At 43.7% G+C, this 19,228-nt stretch overlaps 1 protein-coding gene across 1 annotated transcript in view; it reads left to right on the forward strand.

The window, feature by feature from the left end:
• The window catches only part of ADAP1 (ArfGAP with dual PH domains 1), a 31,864-nt gene extending 21,017 nt beyond the window's left edge, over positions 1–10,847 (forward strand). The window contains exons 7-11 of the mRNA XM_087729518.1: positions 631–714; positions 2,162–2,224; positions 5,591–5,662; positions 8,574–8,802; positions 10,489–10,847. Coding sequence (XP_087585644.1) covers positions 631–714; positions 2,162–2,224; positions 5,591–5,662; positions 8,574–8,802; positions 10,489–10,517 — 477 coding nt within the window. The 3' untranslated portion in view covers positions 10,518–10,847. The remainder of the gene's footprint in view (positions 1–630; positions 715–2,161; positions 2,225–5,590; positions 5,663–8,573; positions 8,803–10,488) is intronic.
• Positions 10,848–19,228: the final 8,381 nt, after the last annotated feature.

Below are 19,228 nucleotides of genomic sequence, written 5' to 3' on the forward strand. Positions count from 1 at the left end.
ATCTATCTATCTATCATCTATCTATCTATCTATCTATCATCTATCTATCTATCTATCTATCTATCTATCTCCCTCTCATATCCATCCATCCATCCATCCATCCATCCATCCATCCATCCATCCATCTATCTATCTATCGGCTGCCTATCTTACTAAAAGATAATCTCTCCCCCTTCCTGAACCTCTTGAAATTAATTTGAAACACAATATTATTCCTGACTCAAACTACTGTACATCTTCTTTTTTTAAACTACAGCACTGGAGATGGAGAGTAGATGGAAATTAGAGAAGAGAACATTTAGATCTAAAACCAGCAACAATTCTTTTGCCATTTGTGCTTGCTGTTTGTCAACTGAGCTGTCCAAAACTGGTGATAAGATGAATGGCTATATACATGCTCTATTTTTTGTAAAAAAAGAAAACTCCGTGTAACAAAAGGAATGCAGAGAAACTGCCATCGAATGAAATAATTTTGAAAGTGGAGCCTGGAGAAATGAGATTTAGCGATTGTGGGAAGAGCGGCATTTAAAATCCATTCCTGGCCCCAGCTCTAGGAAAAAATGCAGAGAATGCCTCCGAAGTCTGCACTCATGCACGTTTTTTTACACAACCATTTTTCTTGCTCTCCAGGAAATGGTGGACTGGTTCAACGCCATCCGTGCCGCCCGATTTCATTACTTGCAAGTGGCATTCCCCGGAGCCAGCGATATTGACGTGAGCTCAGCATTTCTTCTTCCTTCCTTTCTTCCTTTCTTCTTTTCTTTCTTTCCTTCTTTCCTTTCTTTCCTTCCTTCCTTTCCTTCTTTCTCTCTCTTCCTTTCCTTTCTTTCCTTTCTTTCTTTCCTTCCTTTCTTTCCTTCCTTTCCTTCCTTCCTTTCCTTTCCTTTCTTCCTTCCTTTCTTTCTTTCTTTCCTTTCTTTCCTTCATTTCTTTCTTTCCTTCCTTCCTTCCTTTCCTCTTTCTTTCTTTCTTTCTTTCTCTTTCCTTCCTTCCTTCCTTCCTTTCTTTCTTCTTCCCTGGAATTATTTTATACCAATGTTTCTCAAACTTGGCAAACTTCGAGGCGTGGATCTCGACTCCCAGAATTCCCAAGAAAGGTCAGGTCACCATGGTTGAGAATTCTGGGAGTTTGGAAGTCTACACACCAGGTGGGGAACGTGTAGATCGAACAGCAAGCTGGCTGGGGAATTCTGGGAGTTGAAGTCTACCTATGTTAAAGTTACTAAGATTGAGAAACACTGATCTAATGCAGCGGTCACCAACTGGTGGTCCGTGGACCACTGATGGTCTGGGAGAAAATTTGGTGGTTCGCAGAAATATTGTTTGCATTTTTTATATTGCACTAAATCCGGGGTCCTCAAACTACGGCCCCTGGGATGGATACGTGCAATGAACGCTTGTGTTGCTGCAGAGAGTCTCCCCCTTTGGGGTCTTTTTCTGTGGGTTGGAGAGGGGAAGAAATTCTGACTTGGGGTCTGCTTCAGCCTCCTGGTGGGGGGCTTTGGGCGAAGGCTGGAGGGAAGCACTGCTGGTGGCGAAGAGCCGGAGGGCCTCGTTCCAGTGGGACTGCATCATGGCCTGGAACTGGCTGACCATCTCAGCCTGTTGAGCCTCCAGGCGCTGGTATCTGGCCTTGCACTCCAGTAGGTCTTCCCTCTGCTTTGCAAGCCTATGCTGCTAGTCCTCAGTGAGGTGTTTCTGCTGAGCCTCCTTCTCCATCAGATCCAATCTGAACTGAGCTGTTTTGCCAACTCTTTCTCCTGGTGGCTGCTTAGCTCCAGCAACTGCTTCCTGGTGGGGCCCTAAGGAGCCCGGGTGGGCAGGCAAGGAGTGGCTTGGAGGGGAGGGGCAAGTAGAGGCTGGCGAGGCGCCCCTCGATGTGAGTGACATCGAGTTGGCCACACCCACCCAGTCACATGACCACCTAGCCACACCCAAGCAGCCGGTTATTAGGCAGATCCTATTAGTGGTCCGCGGGATTTAAAATTATGAATTTAGTGGTCCCTGAGGTCCGAAAGTTTGGTGACCCCCTGATCCAACGTGTCTTTGCGTCAAATAACTCTATAAAATAGCTTTCCTTGTTTCGTCTCCTTGCTGCAACTGTTGATGGCCAAGGATCTTTTGGGTAGTTTTTGTTATTTTATTCTTCTTCCTGTTCTAGCTGGTGCCAAAACTTTCCAGGAATTATCTGAAGGAAGGCTACATGGAAAAAACTGGGCCAAAGGTAAGAGGGGTTTCATCTTTTCTGCCCAATGCAATTTGGCAACGTTGGGTGGGGAAACAAGGTGACTTTATAAAATCCCGATCTCTTTTAGCATGTTGTGCACGAATCAAGGTGATTTGGATTACCTTTAAAAGTCCCCCAAAGTGCTCTTTTTGCAGATATTTTAGCCATTTCGGCTAAATTTATGACTTTCAATATCCATTCTTGAATTGTAGGCAAATCTTCCTTCTTCCAGTATTGCGCCACCAACAATCTAGCTGCAGTTATTAAGTGCAAAATCAAATCAATCTCTACAGCTGTACAATCAGTAATTATACCTAACAAAAGTAACCGAGGGGTAAACGTTATCCTTTTTTTAAAGAACATTTTGCATAATCCACCATATTTTTATCCAAAATGCCTTAACCTTTTTGCAAGTCCACCATATATGAAAATATGTAGCATCGAGAGAATCACATCGCCAGTATTTGGGTTGTACGTTCGGATACATACAAGCCAACTTTTTAAGTGCTTTTTTAAAAGAGGCCACTGGTTTTTCGCCGAAGACCTTTCGCTTCTCATCCGAGAAGCTTCTTCAGCTCTGCCTGGATGGTGGGGAATGGAAATCAGAGCTGAAGAAGCTTCTTGGGTGAGAAGTGAAACATCTTCAAAAGAAAAAAAGCATAGAGTCCAGTTACCGCTTGAAAAAACAAAGCAACTGTGGGACGATTGTGAGCTGGATGACTGAGAATCTCCATGGAGATTACATTTCAAGATTGGTTATTGCCTTCCTTTAAACATTCCTGCCAGTTCTGCTCCGTTGTGTGTTTATGTTGTGAACTGCAAAAGAGAAGGATGAAATATTTCCACTGTGCTTGTGTGCTTGTGTGCTTTGGCTAGGAGACCCCGAGAGTCTATTGAAAGCCTTAAAAAGGTATTTTATCCTATACAAAATGAACTCGATTGGCAAATTTAGCTTGGACTAGAAAGGGTGGCTAAGATGCATCAACGCATGAGCAGTGTGGCATTTTGATACAAATAACAATAATGATAATAATATTTTTGTAATCTTAAAATTTATATTTGTATTAAGATCTAAGCCTTCGTTCTTTAATTCTTCAATGTTTCAATATGCCATTCTAATGCCAATCACAATATTAATTGAACATATATTGTAATACCACAAGGACGCGGTGGCTCAGTGGCTAAAGACGCTGAACTTGTCAATTAGAAAGGTTGGCAGTTCGGCGGTTCGAATCCCTAGCGCTGCAAAACGGAGTGAGCTCCCGTTCCTTGCCCCAGCTTCTGCCAACCTAGCAGTTCGAAAGCAGGTAAAAAAATGCAAGTAGAAAAATAGGGACCACCTTTGGTGGGAAGGGAACAGCGTTCCGTGCGCCTTCGGTGTTGAGTCATGCCGGCCACATGACCACGGAGACGTCTTCGGACAGCGCTGGCTCTTCGGCTTTGAAATGGAGATGAGCACTGCCCCCTAGAGTCGGGAACGACTAGCACATACGTGCGAGGGGAACCTTTAGAAAGCTGATATTTTGCATATATCGCGAACCCCAAAATAGGAGTTTTGTGGATCCTTCTCTTGAAACGAGGGCTGACAGCGGGCAGCTTCCTTAAATGACCAAGTTATTTCTACCCTCGAAGGACCAGCTGGATGTCTCCTAATAGACCATCCCATAATAGCAGGGTAAAAATTACTAGCGGTTTGGGAATTTGGCTGGCTAAAATGTATTCGGATGGGACAGGAGGCCATCTCACGCTCGCCACCTTTGAAAAAAAAAGATTACAGCTATAAAAATTGTGCTTCCCAAATTCAAAATGGAGTTATAACGTCCCCGGGGAGGATTAAAGTGTCCGTATTTTGTTATTATAAGCTACTAGCCCATAACCCGGCGTTGCTCAGGTATTTATTTATAGGGGGGAAATGTCCGGACCAAATGTAATTTCTAATGTTGGATTTTCCCCCCTTACCAGAGGGAGCACCCTTGTGGAGTACTGTGGAGCTGTTACCATGGCAACACCATTGCTCTGTACATTAGAAGCCATTTTAAGGCACAACAGGCTGTATCTTAACGCATACCCCAAGGGGTGTTAGGGGTGTGTTACCCACACAGTTTGGTTGAAATTGCTCAAGGCATTCCAGAGTTATGCTGGATCTCTCCTCTCAAAAACTATGGTTCGTTTTTATGGTTTTCCGCCCTTCTTTTGATTCTTGCAACAAACTTGCAGGGTTGATTAAGCAGAACAATTGAGATTTTTAACCTGGATTTCTCTAGTTCCAGATAAACACTTTATCTGATTTCTCTACTCTTCAGTCAGCTTCTAGAGGAGAAAATAACTTTTATTCCTTTTTCTTAAATGCCTTGCAGATTTTATCTCTCTCTCCTAATTAAGGTGAACCAAGAAATTAATTGTGTTCTTGTTGCTGTGAGCCAAGGAGTTTTTTTTAAATCAAAGCCTCCGTCTCTGTGCTTAACCAATTCATTAAAAATACAAATTCAAACAAGCCCAAGGTTTGCATCAGATTTTAACTGGAGCTGTCTTTTAAAAGAAAAGAGAGAGAGATTTTTATGGATTGGCCCTGTTGCTGCTAACAATCTAATCCAATGAGCATAATTGAAATTGTGCACTGGTTTTGCAAGATGCTTCATCCCCCCTCCGCCCTTTCTCGGGGTCCCAAGGGAAATTAAAATATCAGAGCATGGCAGAGATTCATAAGGAAGGCAGAAGTTTAGGCTTATATTCCAATATTCAACATTTCTGCTTCTTTCTTTCATTCCTCCAGCTGTCAGGATTGATGCAAGCATGAACCACATACTTCCAGAACTTTGCCATAGGGTCTAGAAACTTGTACTTTAAAAAAAAAGATATACATGTGGCTGTTTTTAGGGATCTGTGGCCAGTTTTGTATTCTACCTTTTTTTTTTTAAGTAGATAATTGGAAGAATAATTATTACTAACTGGTTATCGTAGCTGGAATTTGAACCTGTTCTGTTTGGTCGTAGCTCTGTGTTGCTTGAGTACACAGACACAAATAGGCTTTTTATAACCTGGGAATCAAGCCAATCGTGACTTCTTTAATAATTATTTTAGGAAACTATGGCTCCACAAATCGTGAGCTTAACCCTTCCCCTCCTCTCTTTGCATGGGCCCGGAGAAGTTTCAAATAAACAACGTTAGTGCTGATTTTGTTTTCTTTTCTTTAAAAAGTATTTAGTTAGTTCCTACATGTGCAATGAACAAGACCATCTTTAATGTTGAAAATATATATATATTTTTTAAAAAGTGAAGGAAAATAAAAGTATCTACTTTGTATTTTAGATAAAACTTATCGGTTTATTAATAAAGCTTCCTTTTCCATTCCCCCCTTTTTAGCAAACAGAGGGGTTCAAAAAACGCTGGTTTACCATGGATGACAGAAGATTAATGTATTTTAAGGATCCTTTGGTAAGCCTCCTCCTCCTCTTCTTCCTCCTCTTCTTCCTCCCCCTCCCCCTCCTCCTCCTCCTCCTCCTCCTCCTCCTCCTCCTCCTCCTCCTCCTCCTCCATCATTCCACAAACCCTACTCCAGGGATGAAATCCAGCAGGTTCTAGAGAACCGGTAGGGGAAATTTTGAGTAGTTCGGAGAACCGGCAAATACCACCTCTGGCTGGCCCCAGGAGTGGGGAGGGAATGAGGATTTTGCAGTATCCTTCCCCTGCCAACCCCATCAAGCGACGCCACAGAACTGGTAGTAAAAAAAAATGAATTTCACCAATGCCCCACTCCCTTCTAGGACTGATGATGTTACCTAGCTTGGTCATGAAACATCTGCAAGAAAACCACCAAGGTCAGAGAGCACTAAGGACCCCACAGTCCTCCTCTGCCTCCCCCCCCCCAAACACCCATCCCTTCTAGCACTGACTATGTTACCTAGTTGGGTCATTAAACATTTGCAGCTCAAAAAGCATCAAGGACCTTACAGTCTTCCTCCTCCTCCTCCTCCTCTCTGCAAACCTCACTTCCTTCTAGGACTGATGATGTAACCTTGTTGGGTAATGAAACATCGGCAAAAAAACAACCAAGCTCAGAGAGCACTAAGGACCCCTCAATTCTCCTCCTCCTCCTCCTCCTCCTCCTCTTTTCCATAACCCCACTCCCTTCTAGCACCGATGATATTATCTAACTGGGTAATGAAACATGCAAGAAAACTACCAAGCTCAGAATGCAACAAGGACCCCTCAATTCTCCTCCTCCTCCTCCTCCCCACATTTCTTCAAACACACCAGCAGCCTTCAACTATGTCTCCCAAGAAGTAAACATTCCAATCCCTTTGAGTTTTTCAACTGCACGCAGGGCTTTCCATTCCCCTGCCCATCTTGGTTGCCTTCGCCAGTTGCTGGATATCACATTCCAAGTGGCATCTGACCGAAGCTGGGGAGAAAGGGACGGTTCGTTCTTTAATTCCTTCCACAATAGCATTTGCCATTTTTAACAGCTGCCTTGCACTCTTGGCTCTCGTTCAATGTCCGAAGTACTAGAACACGCAGATCCTTTTCACAGGCCAAAACAGACCTACTCCATCTTGCAACTGGCTCTTTTCTTCCCTCTCTGTTTAGGCACAGGATGCTCTATTTGTGGTCAATGTCTTCCTGTTGGCTTCAAGGCTCTCTAAATCCCCCCTCCCAATTTTTTCCTCTTTTTCTTCTAAAATAATAATTCTGCTTTCTCTCTTCTAGTTTGAAGAGAAAGAAAGAAAGAAAGAAAGAAAGAGAGAGAGAGAGAGATAGATAGATAGAGAGAGAGATTTTTCTTTAGATCTTTCTTTGGTTAGATGGAAATAGAGATAGATGGATGGATGCAGGTAGATAGAAATATCGATGGAGAGATATGGAGAGATACGTATAGAGGATGGAAGGGTGGACAGACAGATAGGTAGGTAGAGATAGATGGCAGATAAATGATAAATAGAAGACAGAGTCAAAGATAGATAGAAATAGAGATAGATGGATAGATACCAATAGATGGATAGATAGAAATAGAGATAGATTGATGGATACAGATAGAAATATAGATGGATCGATACAGAGATCTAGAGATTAAATAGAGATAGATGGATAGATACAGAGATATAGATTAGATATAGATGGATAGATACAGATAGATGGTTAGATAGAAAAAGGTATGGATGGATGGATACAGATAGAAACATAGATGGATAGATACAGAGATATAGAGATTAGATAGAGATAGATGACGAATGATAGATAGAAGACAGTCAAAGATAGATAGATAGAAATAAAGATCGATGGATAGATACAGAGATAGAGATAGAAATAGAGATAGATGGATACAGATAGATAGAAATATAGATGGATACATAGCAATATAGAGATTGGATAGAGATAGATATAGATAGATGACAGATAAATGATAGATAGAAGACAAAGATAGATAGAAATAAAGATAGATGGATAGATATAGAGATAGAAATAAAGATAGATGGATACAGATAGATAGAAATAGATGGATAGATACATAGCGATATAGAGATTAGATAGATATAGATGACAGATAAATGATAGATAGAAAACAAAGATAGATAGATAGAAATAAAGATCGATGGATAGATACAGAGATAGAGATAGAAATAGAGATAGATGGATACAGATAGATAGAAATATAGATGGATGGATACATAGCAATATGGAGATTGGATAGAGATAGATATAGATGACAGATAAATGATAGATAGAAGACAAAGATAGATAGAAATAAAGATAGATGGATAGATATAGAGATAGAAATAAAGATAGATGGATACAGATAGATAGAAATAGATGGATAGATACATAGCGATATAGAGATTAGATAGAGATAGATATAGATGACAGATAAATGATAGATAGAAGACAAAGATAGATAGATAGAAATAAAGTTCGGTGGATAGATACAGAGATAGAGATAGAAATAGAGATAGATGGATACAGATAGATAGAAATATAGATGGATGGATACATAGCGATATGGAGATTGGATAGAGATAGATATAGATAGATGACAGATAAATGATAGATAGAAGACAAAGAAAGAGGAAGAAAGAAAGAAAGATAACTAGGGTCATATTTTCAGAAAAACACAGTAGGTCGGTAGATGGGGATAAGTAGAGATGGATGATAGATGAAGAGAAGGAAGGAAGGAAGATTTTTTTCCTCCTAATCGTGACTTTTCATGGAGCTCCAGTTGAGAAAGGGAAGGATAGTTAGTTTGGGCTTCAGATCTTGGCTCCTTTGTTACTTTTTGCAGAAAAAAAAACCCAGATTAATCCTTCCACTCCTTTGTAAACACGGAGTCCTCCTGCTTTTGTCCTCTGCTCAGGATGCTTTTGCCAGGGGAGAGGTTTTTATCGGGAGTAAAGAAAACAGTTACAAGGCCCTGGAAGGGCTCCCGCCGTCCATCCAGGGGAATCATTGGCAGTACGGAATTACCATCATCACCCCTGACCGGAAGTTCCTCTTTGCCTGTGAGACCAAAAGCGATCAGCTCGAGTGGATCTCCGCTTTTCAAAAAGTGATCAACAGGCCGATGCTGCCGCAGGAATACGCAGGTGAGGCTCCAGCGTTCGGCCTCGGGGTGGATCCATCACTCGTACGATGTTGACGGAAGCCTTCGTCAAAACTGGAACCAGTGCCGTTGTAATCTCTAAGCAAACCATTGTAGGTTGAGGACTACCGATCTTTGGTAAAGAGGCTGGCAAGGTTCCAAGTAACATACCCATAGCAAACAAAACTCCGAGGCAAATTCCTCAAAGAATAGGTTGATTGCATAGGTCATGTTGGCACAACCTGGTGGAAAACCGACTCTGGATATTCCTGAGGTTTTCCATCTAATTACAAGTGAAAGTTTGTCACTTTCTCCAATCAATCAATCACATGGTTCAATCAGGATATTGAACCATTGCTAGGTGACTCCAGTCCTCTCTTTCCCAGCACCTGCAGGAATGCCCTTGGTTCCCAAGAGAAAAGTATTTTGTTTCGACTACATCCCAACTCTCTTTATTTCCCCCCCTCCCTGTCCCTCTTCTCCAGCATGTCAGTATTGGAGTCTCAAAATGGCCTCAGTTAGAGGTAGAAATTAGGGACGCGGTGGCTCAGTGGCTAAGATGCTGAGCTTGTCGATCAGAAGGTCGGCAGTTCGAAGCCCTAGCGCTGTGTAACGGAGTGAGCTCCCGTGACTTGTCTCAGCTTCTGCCAACCTAGCAGTTCGAAAGCACATAAAAAATGCAAGTAGAAAAATAGGAACCACCTTTGGTGGGAAGGGAACAGCGTTCCGTGTGCCTTCGGCATTGAGTCATGCCAGCCACATGACCACGGAGACGTCTTCGGACAGCCCTAGCTCTTCGGCTTTGAAACGGAGATGAGCACCGCTCCCTAGAGTCGGGAATGACTAGCACATAATGTGAAAGGGGAACCTTTATCTTTTAGAGGTAGAAATTAGGATTTTAAAAAGTATTACTATGTAAGCAACTGACTCAGACATTACGCTGTTGACCAAGCACTTATAGTATGTCAAGAAAATATATAGGAAGGGGAAGGAGAGAAGGGAAAGGAGAGGAGGAAGGAAGGAAGGAGAGAAGAAAGAGAAGAAAGGGGGGTAGGAAGGAGGGAGGGAAGGAGGGAGGGAAGCAAGGAGGGAAGGAAGGAAGGAGAGAAGGAGAGAAGAAAGGAGGGAAGGAAGGAGGGAAGGAAGGAGGGAATGTAGGAGGGGAGGAAGGGAGGAAGGAAGGAGGAAAGGAAGGGGGAAAGGAAGGAGAGAAGGAGAAAAGAAAGGAGGGAAGGAAGGAGGGAAGGAGAGAAGGAGGGAGGGAAGAGAGTAGGAGAGAAGAAACGAGGGAAGGAAAGAGGGAGGGAGGAAAGAAGAAGTAGGACCGTTGTAAGATAAGATGGATCTATGGGATGATAAAAAAGCAATCTTCAAGTATATTGTCAACAGTAGGGAAAAATTGTTATAAATACATATTATTAATAACAGTTATGAGATCATATAATTGTGAATGTATATATGAAATTGATAAAATAAAATAAATTATATATATATATATATATATATATATATATATATATATATATATATATATATATATATATATATATATATATATATATATATATATATATATATATATATATATATAAATAAAAGAAAATATATATAAAGTTCAGGGCTGACAGTAGCTTCTTTGATGATTTAATTTCTTTCTTTCTTTTCTTTTTTGTCTGTCTTTCCTTTCCAGTGGAAGCCCATTTCAAGCATAAACCCTAAGTGACGATATGAAGCAAGATTGGCTTACGACTCGCAAGGACCTTGGTTTCGTTTTAAGCTTTTGTTTGCGAGGCTAGCAATGACCAAAAAGAAGAAAAAGAAAAAGATAACTAGGATTATATAATTAGCAAATCATTTTAGACCACAAGAGGGGAGGTGCAATTAAAAAGTGGGAGAGCTGCAGAATCATGGTGCTTATCCGTCCAAAGGAGACCGAAACCAGAGCCTTGCACTTTCCTGAGAACTTTGTTCTTGAACACTTAAGGGTGGACAACACACACTAGTTAAAGAATCGTGTCTGATGTTTTGGAAGAATCCTGATGCAACGTCCTTCTTTTCCTTTCTTTCTGTTTTGCTCTCGTGGCGAAGTCCTTGTGTGGAACGTGTTTCAAGGAGGCGCGTTCAGAGATGGTGGCAAAACCTAGAAACCATCCATGGGCGTTATCGTTCGTGATGCTCAAACTCTGGTCTGGGAGTAGGCAAGAGGAGGAGGAGGAGGAGGAGGAGGAGGAGGAGGAGGAGGAGGAGGAGGAGGAGGAGGAGGAGGAGGAGGAACGGGAGGAGGGGAAGTAGAAAGAGGTGGTACAGGATAAAATTTGGACAATGGGCCTCCGTGGTCCTGCTGTCTGATGTGTGATGGTCTAGGCTTCCCAAGAGCAAACTCCTGGTCCCGACAAAAACCCCTTTGATTAGTTTAACTGTGAATTCTGCTCATTCACATCCAGCAAAGTCTTTCAAGGGAGGATTTACAGTCACGGACCTTATCTGGCTTGGAGAGCTGCCAGGCTGATCTCTGCAAAACTTGGCAAGGAGCCTCGGAGAGTCACGAACCAATGAAGCGAACTAATTGTCTCCTGCAAACTCCACTCCCCTTTCGCTCCTCTTTTGTTTCCTCTGGGAGGGGCCATTCACCGTCCACCTGTGGCCTCACTCCCAAGTCGACCCCTGTTCTTTAGCTGTTCCCTTCCTCTGGCAACTCTGCGCATGCGCACACTGGGAACAGGCTCCAGCTGTTTGTCTGCCTCACTGATGTCTGACTCTGAAGGTACAGCAGCTGATAACTGTCAGATGGCCCTGCCCTCCCCTGCCTCCGACACAGAGCCCTCCCCAGACTCCAGGAGTGGCCCATGTTCCTCCCCAACCTCCTCATTGTCCGAATCTGCCACCAGCTCTGCTGGCGGGCCACAACAGGTGGCATCTTCTAATGCATCTCTTCTGCTGGCCCAGCCTTGAAATAATAACAAGAGCTGAAAGGGACTTGGGAGGTCTGCTAGTCCAGCCCTGGCTCAAGCAGGAGACCTTATTCCATTTCAGATAAATGGTGGTGGCCCAGTCTCCTCTTAGGAATCTCCAGGGATGGAGCATCCACAACTCCTGAAGCCCTTCTTCCACTGATTCATTGTTCCCCTTTGTTCTCTAGGAGGGTTGCGAACTACGAAACCAGGGAGCAATGACACACACACCCCCAGCATGTCTTGAAGATGTCCGATGCGGAGAGGTTGGGTTTAGTCTTTTTTTTCCCCCCAGGTTGTTTTGCTCCTTGTCACGGTTCCACCACAAAACCGCGGTCGACTAAAGCGCGCTCGACGAAACCGTGTACCTGACGTCATCACAGCGCGACGAAAAAAGCACGCTGTGAGCGGTAAAGCTAAAATTATCGCGTAAACCTAAACCTAACCCCCCCAAACCTAACCCTAAACCTAACCCTAAACCTAACCCTAAACCTAACCCTTAACCTAACCCTAAACCTAACCCTTAACCTAACCCTTAACCTAACCCTAAACCTAACCCTTAACCTAACCCTAACCCTTAACCTAACCCTAAACCTAACCCTAACGCTTAACGTAACCCTAAACCTAACCCTAACGCTTAACCTAACCCTAAACCTAACCCTAACCCTAACCCTTACCTTTACGTGAATCGGCTTGCTTTAAAAGCACTTTTTAAAGCGCCCTTTTTTCTCCGCGGTCGTTGTTGTCGCGCTGCTGATGACGTCAGCGACGCGCTTTAATCGGGCGCGCTTTAGTGGACCGCGGTTTTGTCGTGCCACGCCTTGTCACGTCATGGTGCTTAAGAGGATGGACCGTTGTTAGGACATTTGAGCAGGGAGGGTTAAGCTGAGAAGGGGATGGGAAAAAAAGAGCAGCTCTCAATTTTTTGGAAGGAGACAGGTCCGCATGACTCAACAAGGAACCGAGAAGCTTGATTTCCCCATCTGTGAACTCTGCAAGAGCATCCATGCTACTGTTCCAGAAAGCCAAGATGGTAACGGTGATGGAACATCACAAGCATTGTCCTCAGTCGGAAGAATTCAGGATACTGTCCCCCCCTCCAACTGCCAGCTGAAGTGGACGATGAACCGGGAGAAACTTTGGCAATTGTCCCTTGACAATAGCCCACCCGTGAGTGGACTTCTGCATAGCAGGGTTTAAAAGGCACACAAAGCACTAAATTATGGCTCGCTTCACCTCGGTTTGACGACTTAGCCACCTTTTGAGTTCGCATCGTAACGCGAAGCCTAGCACAACCCAAACCAATTCACAGCGAAGTCGGACGGTTTTCCCTGGTGAAAACCACTTCCGATGTCAGAAGTTGACTTTTTCGAGAAGACGCCGTGCTAACAACAACAATAACAACACAAACAACAAGCCTTTGATCCAGGTGTGGGCAATGAATTTTCCCAAGAGGCCACAGGAGAAATTGTGGTCTGTTGTGGAGGGCCAAACCAATCGTAACTGTGAAGGTGTGTAGATAAATTTTTTTTTTTTAAGCGGTTGTCTTCAAAATTAAAGCAATGCGGCTATTTTTGCGTGCCTGGCGTACACTTATTTACTCATTTGATTTCCAATTTCGGATTGACCTCCCGTGGGCCGGACAGCGACAGCCGAAAGGGGGGGGGGAGGCGTAGGATACCCAGGTCTGCGCAACGTCGAACGAAGCATCCATTAAAAACGTTTTCCTCGTCAGACGGCGGATAAAAACTAAACCCAGCACAAGTCGGCCGCAAGTTAGAAAGCAAACTATAGTTGGATTTTAAAGCTCCGTTAGCTTCGGCAGGTAAGAGATTCCCCGTGAGACGCTTTCGGCAAGCGGGAGCCATTTAGGAATTCTCTGCACGAGGACTAGTGCGTTGACTGATTTGGGATTTTAATTTTCCTTCTCTTTTCATCGTGTTTAGCCACCCGGCACCCGGCCAACGTGGCCTCTCTCTTCTCCAGATTCCCACCATTTGTAGCAGTGGTGGGATTCAGCCAGTTCGCACCAGTTCGGGAGAACCGGTTATAAAACTTTCTGAGCAGTTTGGTAAACTGGTTGTTGGAAGAAATCCTTAGGGCAGAGAACCGGTTGTTAAATTATTTGAATCCCACCACTGGTTTGTAGCCATACTTTGTATGATTGTCTATTTATACTGACCGGCTCAGCAGTTTCATTCACCCTTTGGCTGAAATCTCCTTGTTTCTTCTGGATGTAAGATTATATTAATTCTTGCTCCTCTGCAGGCACAGCTCACCATTTTTTACAAATCAGGTACCAAAAAGAATTCCAGGACTAGTTTTTTTTCCTGTGTCTGAAGACACAGTTTTGATTTAAACCGGTTTCTGCCTCCGTTGCAATGTTCCTGTAAGATCTGTCTGTTTCGTGCGTACCTTTGTTAAATTTGATGGTTAAGACAGTTGTGGTACTAACTATCATCCCCACCAATAAATTATTATCCTTTTGGCTTGATCAAGGCATGTCTGATTAAATTCAGGGTGGGAAACAAAAATAAGAGGTTTTTTTCTCTGGTTTTCTCGTTGTGCAATATTTGAAGCTTTTCTTTAAAAAAAAAAAGTTAAAATGAGGAAGGGCATCTTTAAAGCCTCTTTAAGATTTATTTTTAGCATGGAAAATTCTCGGCTTCCAAGAAAGTAGGCAGTGAAAAATTCTTTCTTAGAAGATGGAAGTTCAAATACAAATGAACTCCTACGAAGATGCAATAGTCACCTTCCTTAAAAATTCAACTTGGGAAATAAATAAAATACCCAATTACCCTGTTTCCTCCAAAATAAGCCCTCCCTGGGCTTATTTTGGGGAAAACAGGGTAATTGGGTATAATAGGCCCAATTGGGCTTTGGAGCACATGCACTAAAATCTGCCCTCCTCCAAAAATAAGCTCTCCCCGAAAATATTGCAACACAGAGGCAGCCAGGAGGGGACCATGCTCACCGCCTTCTGCACCTCAAAAATTATAAGACCTCCCTGAAAATAAAGCCAAGAGGTGGTGCAGTGGTTAGGGTGCAGTACTGCAGGCCACTTCAGCTGACTGTTATCTGCAGTTCAGCGGTTCAAATCTCACCGGCTCAAGGTTGACTCAGCCTTCCATCCTTCCGAGGTGGGTGAAATGAGGACCCTGACTGTGGGGGCGATATGCTGACTCTGTAAACCGCTTAGAGAGGGCTGAAAGCCCTATGAAGCGGTATATAAGTCTAACTGCTATTGCTATTGCTATTATTTCAGGGGTCAAAAGAAAATAAGACCCTGTCTTATTTTTGGGGAAACACGGTAGTGTAAGCAGAGAAAGGACGTGTCAGGGTTTCAAATAGCATCCAAAAGTAAATCAGATTCCAAGGCAAAGTATTGCTCAAAGTCCCAAGTTGGTTACTGCAAGTAAATGGGGAGAGTTAGGTGCATTTTGCATTATGTCAATAATTGTGACATGTTGGGCCATGGTACACTGCTGAATTGATCGATCCACCTATCCTCCGCGAGCTGCACTGGCTACCGATCGGTCTTCGGATACGCTTCAAAGTGCTAGTCGTAACTTATAAAGCCCTTCATGGTTTTGGACCTGGGTACTTGAGAGACCGCCTGCTGCCAATTACCTCCCAAAGACCCGTCAGATCTCACAGGGTCGGCCTCCTCCGGGTTCCGTCTACCAGCCAATGCCATCTGGCTACTACCCAGGGGAGGGCCTTCTCTGTAGCAGCTCCGGCCCTTTGGAACGAACTCCCCGCGGAGATCCGGACCCTCACCTCTCTCCAGGCCTTCCGAAAAGCCGTCAAAACCTGGCTGTGCCGGCAGGCCTGGGGTTGATGAGTTCCCTCCCCTCTCGACTGGTATGGCTATGTGATTTTCGTGTATTTTAATTATGTGTACTGTTGTTTATGTTCCCTTTCCCCTCTGAGTTGTTCGCCGCCCTGAGTCCCTCCTGGAGAAGGGTGGCATACAAATAAACCAAATACAAATACAAATACAAATGGCTCGAATCGAAACCTCTACGTCTAAGATACAGGTGTGTGTCCAACTTTGGCAACTTCCATTGTTGTGAAACTTCAACTCCCAGAATTCCCCAGCCGGCAATTTCCCTGCTCTAAAAACACGGGTAAGGTCGTAAGGCCAGATTCTCCTCTGATCAAACCGGGCAGATGGATCAAGTTCTCAGCGAGCAATGCTCTCTTTGTGTGTTTCGCCACATGTCTTTCGCAAGTCCCTCACTCCCCAGGAAGCGTGTCGCAACCCTTGGAGGAACTGCCATTTCATTGGTTTGCAAGAGCCTTCTACTAGCCCTTCTTCAGAAGGGAGTATCTGGGGCTCAGGGGTGAACTCCGGGGGATCTTCAATGCTTTCTTCTTGTTGTAGTTTTTTCCATGTACTTATGGGTCAAAGCTACGGAGCCGCCCCTGTCTCACAAAACCAGCGACTCCGGGGGTGAAAGAGAGGATTCTAGGTGGTGATAAGGAGAACCTCAAGAGATGAACCCATCAAGCCTTTCCGGAGGTTGGTTAGGTGGCTGGAGCAATCCTCTTTGGGTAACTGTATGGAGAAGTCAGCTGTTGCTTGCATCCATCTTGAAAAGGAACGCCGAGTGGGAGCTCGGCTGAAACTTGAAAGATCAAATTTAACCGAAAAGAGGATGTACGTTGACAGTATAGCACTTAGCGACAGCACATACTTATATACCACTTCACAGTCTTGGTAATTTTTAAGAGCCGAGGTGGCGCAGTGGTTAAATGCAGCACTGCAGGCTACTTCAGCTGACTGCAGTTCTGCAGTTTGGCTGTTCAAATCTCACCGGCTCAGGGTTGACTCAGCCTTCCATCCTTCCGAGGTGGGTAAAATGAGGACCCGGATTGTTGTTGGGGGCAATATGCTGACTCTGTAAACCGCTTAGAGAGGGCTGAAAGTCCTATGAAGCGGTATATAAGTCTAACTGCTATTGCTAATAGCAATAGCACTTAAGACTTATAAACCGCTTTGCAGTGTTTAAAGCCTTCTCTAAGTGGGAGTCAGCCTCTTGTCCCCAACAATCTGGGTCCTCATTTTACCCACCATGGAAGGATGGAAAGCTGAGTCAACCTTGAGCTGGTCAGGATCGAACATTCCTGGCTGTGGGCAGAGTCAGCCTGCAATATTGTATTCTAATCCCTGTGCCATCAGGGTTCTAGAATAGGAATAGAAATAGCACTAGCGATGCCACTTAGACGTATATACCGCTTCGTAATGCTTTTATAGTGCTCTCGAAGCCACTTAGAGAGTCAGCCTGTTGCCCCCAACAATCTGGGTCTTCATTTTACCCACCTCGGAAGAACGGACGGTTGAGTCAACCTTGAGCTGGTCAGGATCGAACTCCTGGCAATGGGCAGAGTCAGCTTGCAATACTGCATTCTAACCACTGCGCCACCTAATCAGCAATAGATCAGACTTATATACTGCTTCACAGCCCTCTCTAAGCAATATAGAGAGTTGCCCTCTTGCCCCCAACAATCTGGGTCCTCATTTTACCCACCTCGGAAGGATGGAAGGCTGAGTCAACCTTGAGCCCCATCAGGATCGAACTGCTGACAGTCGGCAGAATTGCCCTACAATACTCCTTTCTAACCCCTGCACCACCAGGAAGAATGAGAAAGGGAATAAAAGGGCAGGCAGGCAATAGCCCTTAGATTTATATACAGCTTTACAGCCCTCTCGAAGTGGTTTAGAGTCAGCCTCTTGCCCCCAGCAATCTGGGTCCTCGTTTTACTGACCTCGGAAGGATGGAAGGATGAGTCAACCTATTTGTGTGTCCCCCACCCCCTCAAAAAGGACCGTATCAGATGCGTAAAATAAATGGGGACCCTTTGCAGGGAGTGAAACTCTCCGAATAGGTTTTTTTTCAATATCAGTGGGGCAAAAGCTGAAAACTGTCTTCCATGCCATTTCCCCCCCCCCCCCCAAATCCTCCCCATCCTCAATGTTCTCTGCTGGCTGTCAATTATCTTCCAGCTTTGTGATGGGCTCCTTTTAAAAATGCCGAGACTTAAAAAAACAAGAACCTTTTCTCTATTCAAAAGGATCCTGGAACTGAGATCCAGCCAGCTGTTATGAAACGAATGGGTCCCGTCCCCTCTTTTTGGGGGTTGTGTGTGTGAAACCCTCCAGGCCCATGATCTGTTTGCACAACCAACTAGGACCCATAGCAGATGGAAGGGAACTAACCACCTTCAAGGACAACTTGGTCATGGCCGATGCAGACGTGGCGAAGGTTTTGCATCATTCTGGTGAAAAAGATTTTAAAAAGGGGTGTGTAGGGGTGGGGTGGGGAGAGGAACTGGTTCACGGCATCCTCTCTTCATTCTTGTTGACCAATTAGGAGCCTGGCTTTGGGTGGGTTTGTGTCTGAAGATGTCACAGAGGCCTTTTGTTTCCGAGTGGGGGGAAATAAATAAATAAATTTTATATATATATATATATATATATATATATATATATATATATATATATATATATATATATATATATATATATATATAATTTCCCCCCACTCGGAAACTATCTATCTATCTATCTATCTATCTATCTATCTATCTAATTCCCTCACTCATATCCATCCATCCATCCATCTCTCTATCTCTCTAATTCCCTCACTCTCATATCCATCCATCCATCAATATCTCTATCTCTCTCTCTATCTCTCTATATATATCTATATCTATCTATCTATCTATCTATCTATCTATCTATCTATCTATCTATCATCTATCTATCTATCTATCTATCTATCTATCTATCTATCTATCTATCTATCATCTAACTCCCTCCCTCTCATATCCATCCATCCCTCTCTCTATCCATTATCTATCTATCTATCTATCTATCTATCTATCTATCTATCTATCTATCTATCTATCTATCTATCTATCTATCTATATCATCTAACTCCCTCCCTCTCATATCCATCCATCCATCTCTCTAACTCCCTCCCTCTCATATCCATCCATCCATCCACCCATCCATATATCTCTGTCTCTCTATCATCTAACTCCCTCCTTCTCATATCCATCCATCCATCCATCCATCTCTCTATCTATCTCTATCTATATTATATATATAATCTCCCTCCCTCATATCCATCCATCCATCCATCCATCCATCCATCCATCCATCCATCCATCTCTCTCTCTCTCTATCTCTCTAACTCCCTCCCTCTCATATCCATCCATCCATCCATCCATCCATCCATCTCTCTCTCTATATCTCTCTATCCATCCATCCATTTGAACTTCAGCACCACCTAGTGACTTAAAATAAAGCAGGAAAAGCTAAATCTGGGTGCCGAATGGAGAGATCCGGTTTTGGGTTGCAAATTGCCTGAAATGTTACACACATATATTTTCCTACAGCTGCTAAACATCAGTCGAGAAACAGGGAGAGAGAAAAGAATTCACATCCGCAATTTTATCGTAAAAATAGGT

This window comes from Thamnophis sirtalis, unplaced genomic scaffold (genome assembly GCF_051295495.1).
Source record: "Thamnophis sirtalis isolate CommonGarterSnake01/CBP01778 unplaced genomic scaffold, rThaSir2_p1.2 scaffold_14, whole genome shotgun sequence".
Taxonomy (NCBI): domain Eukaryota; kingdom Metazoa; phylum Chordata; class Lepidosauria; order Squamata; family Natricidae; genus Thamnophis; species Thamnophis sirtalis.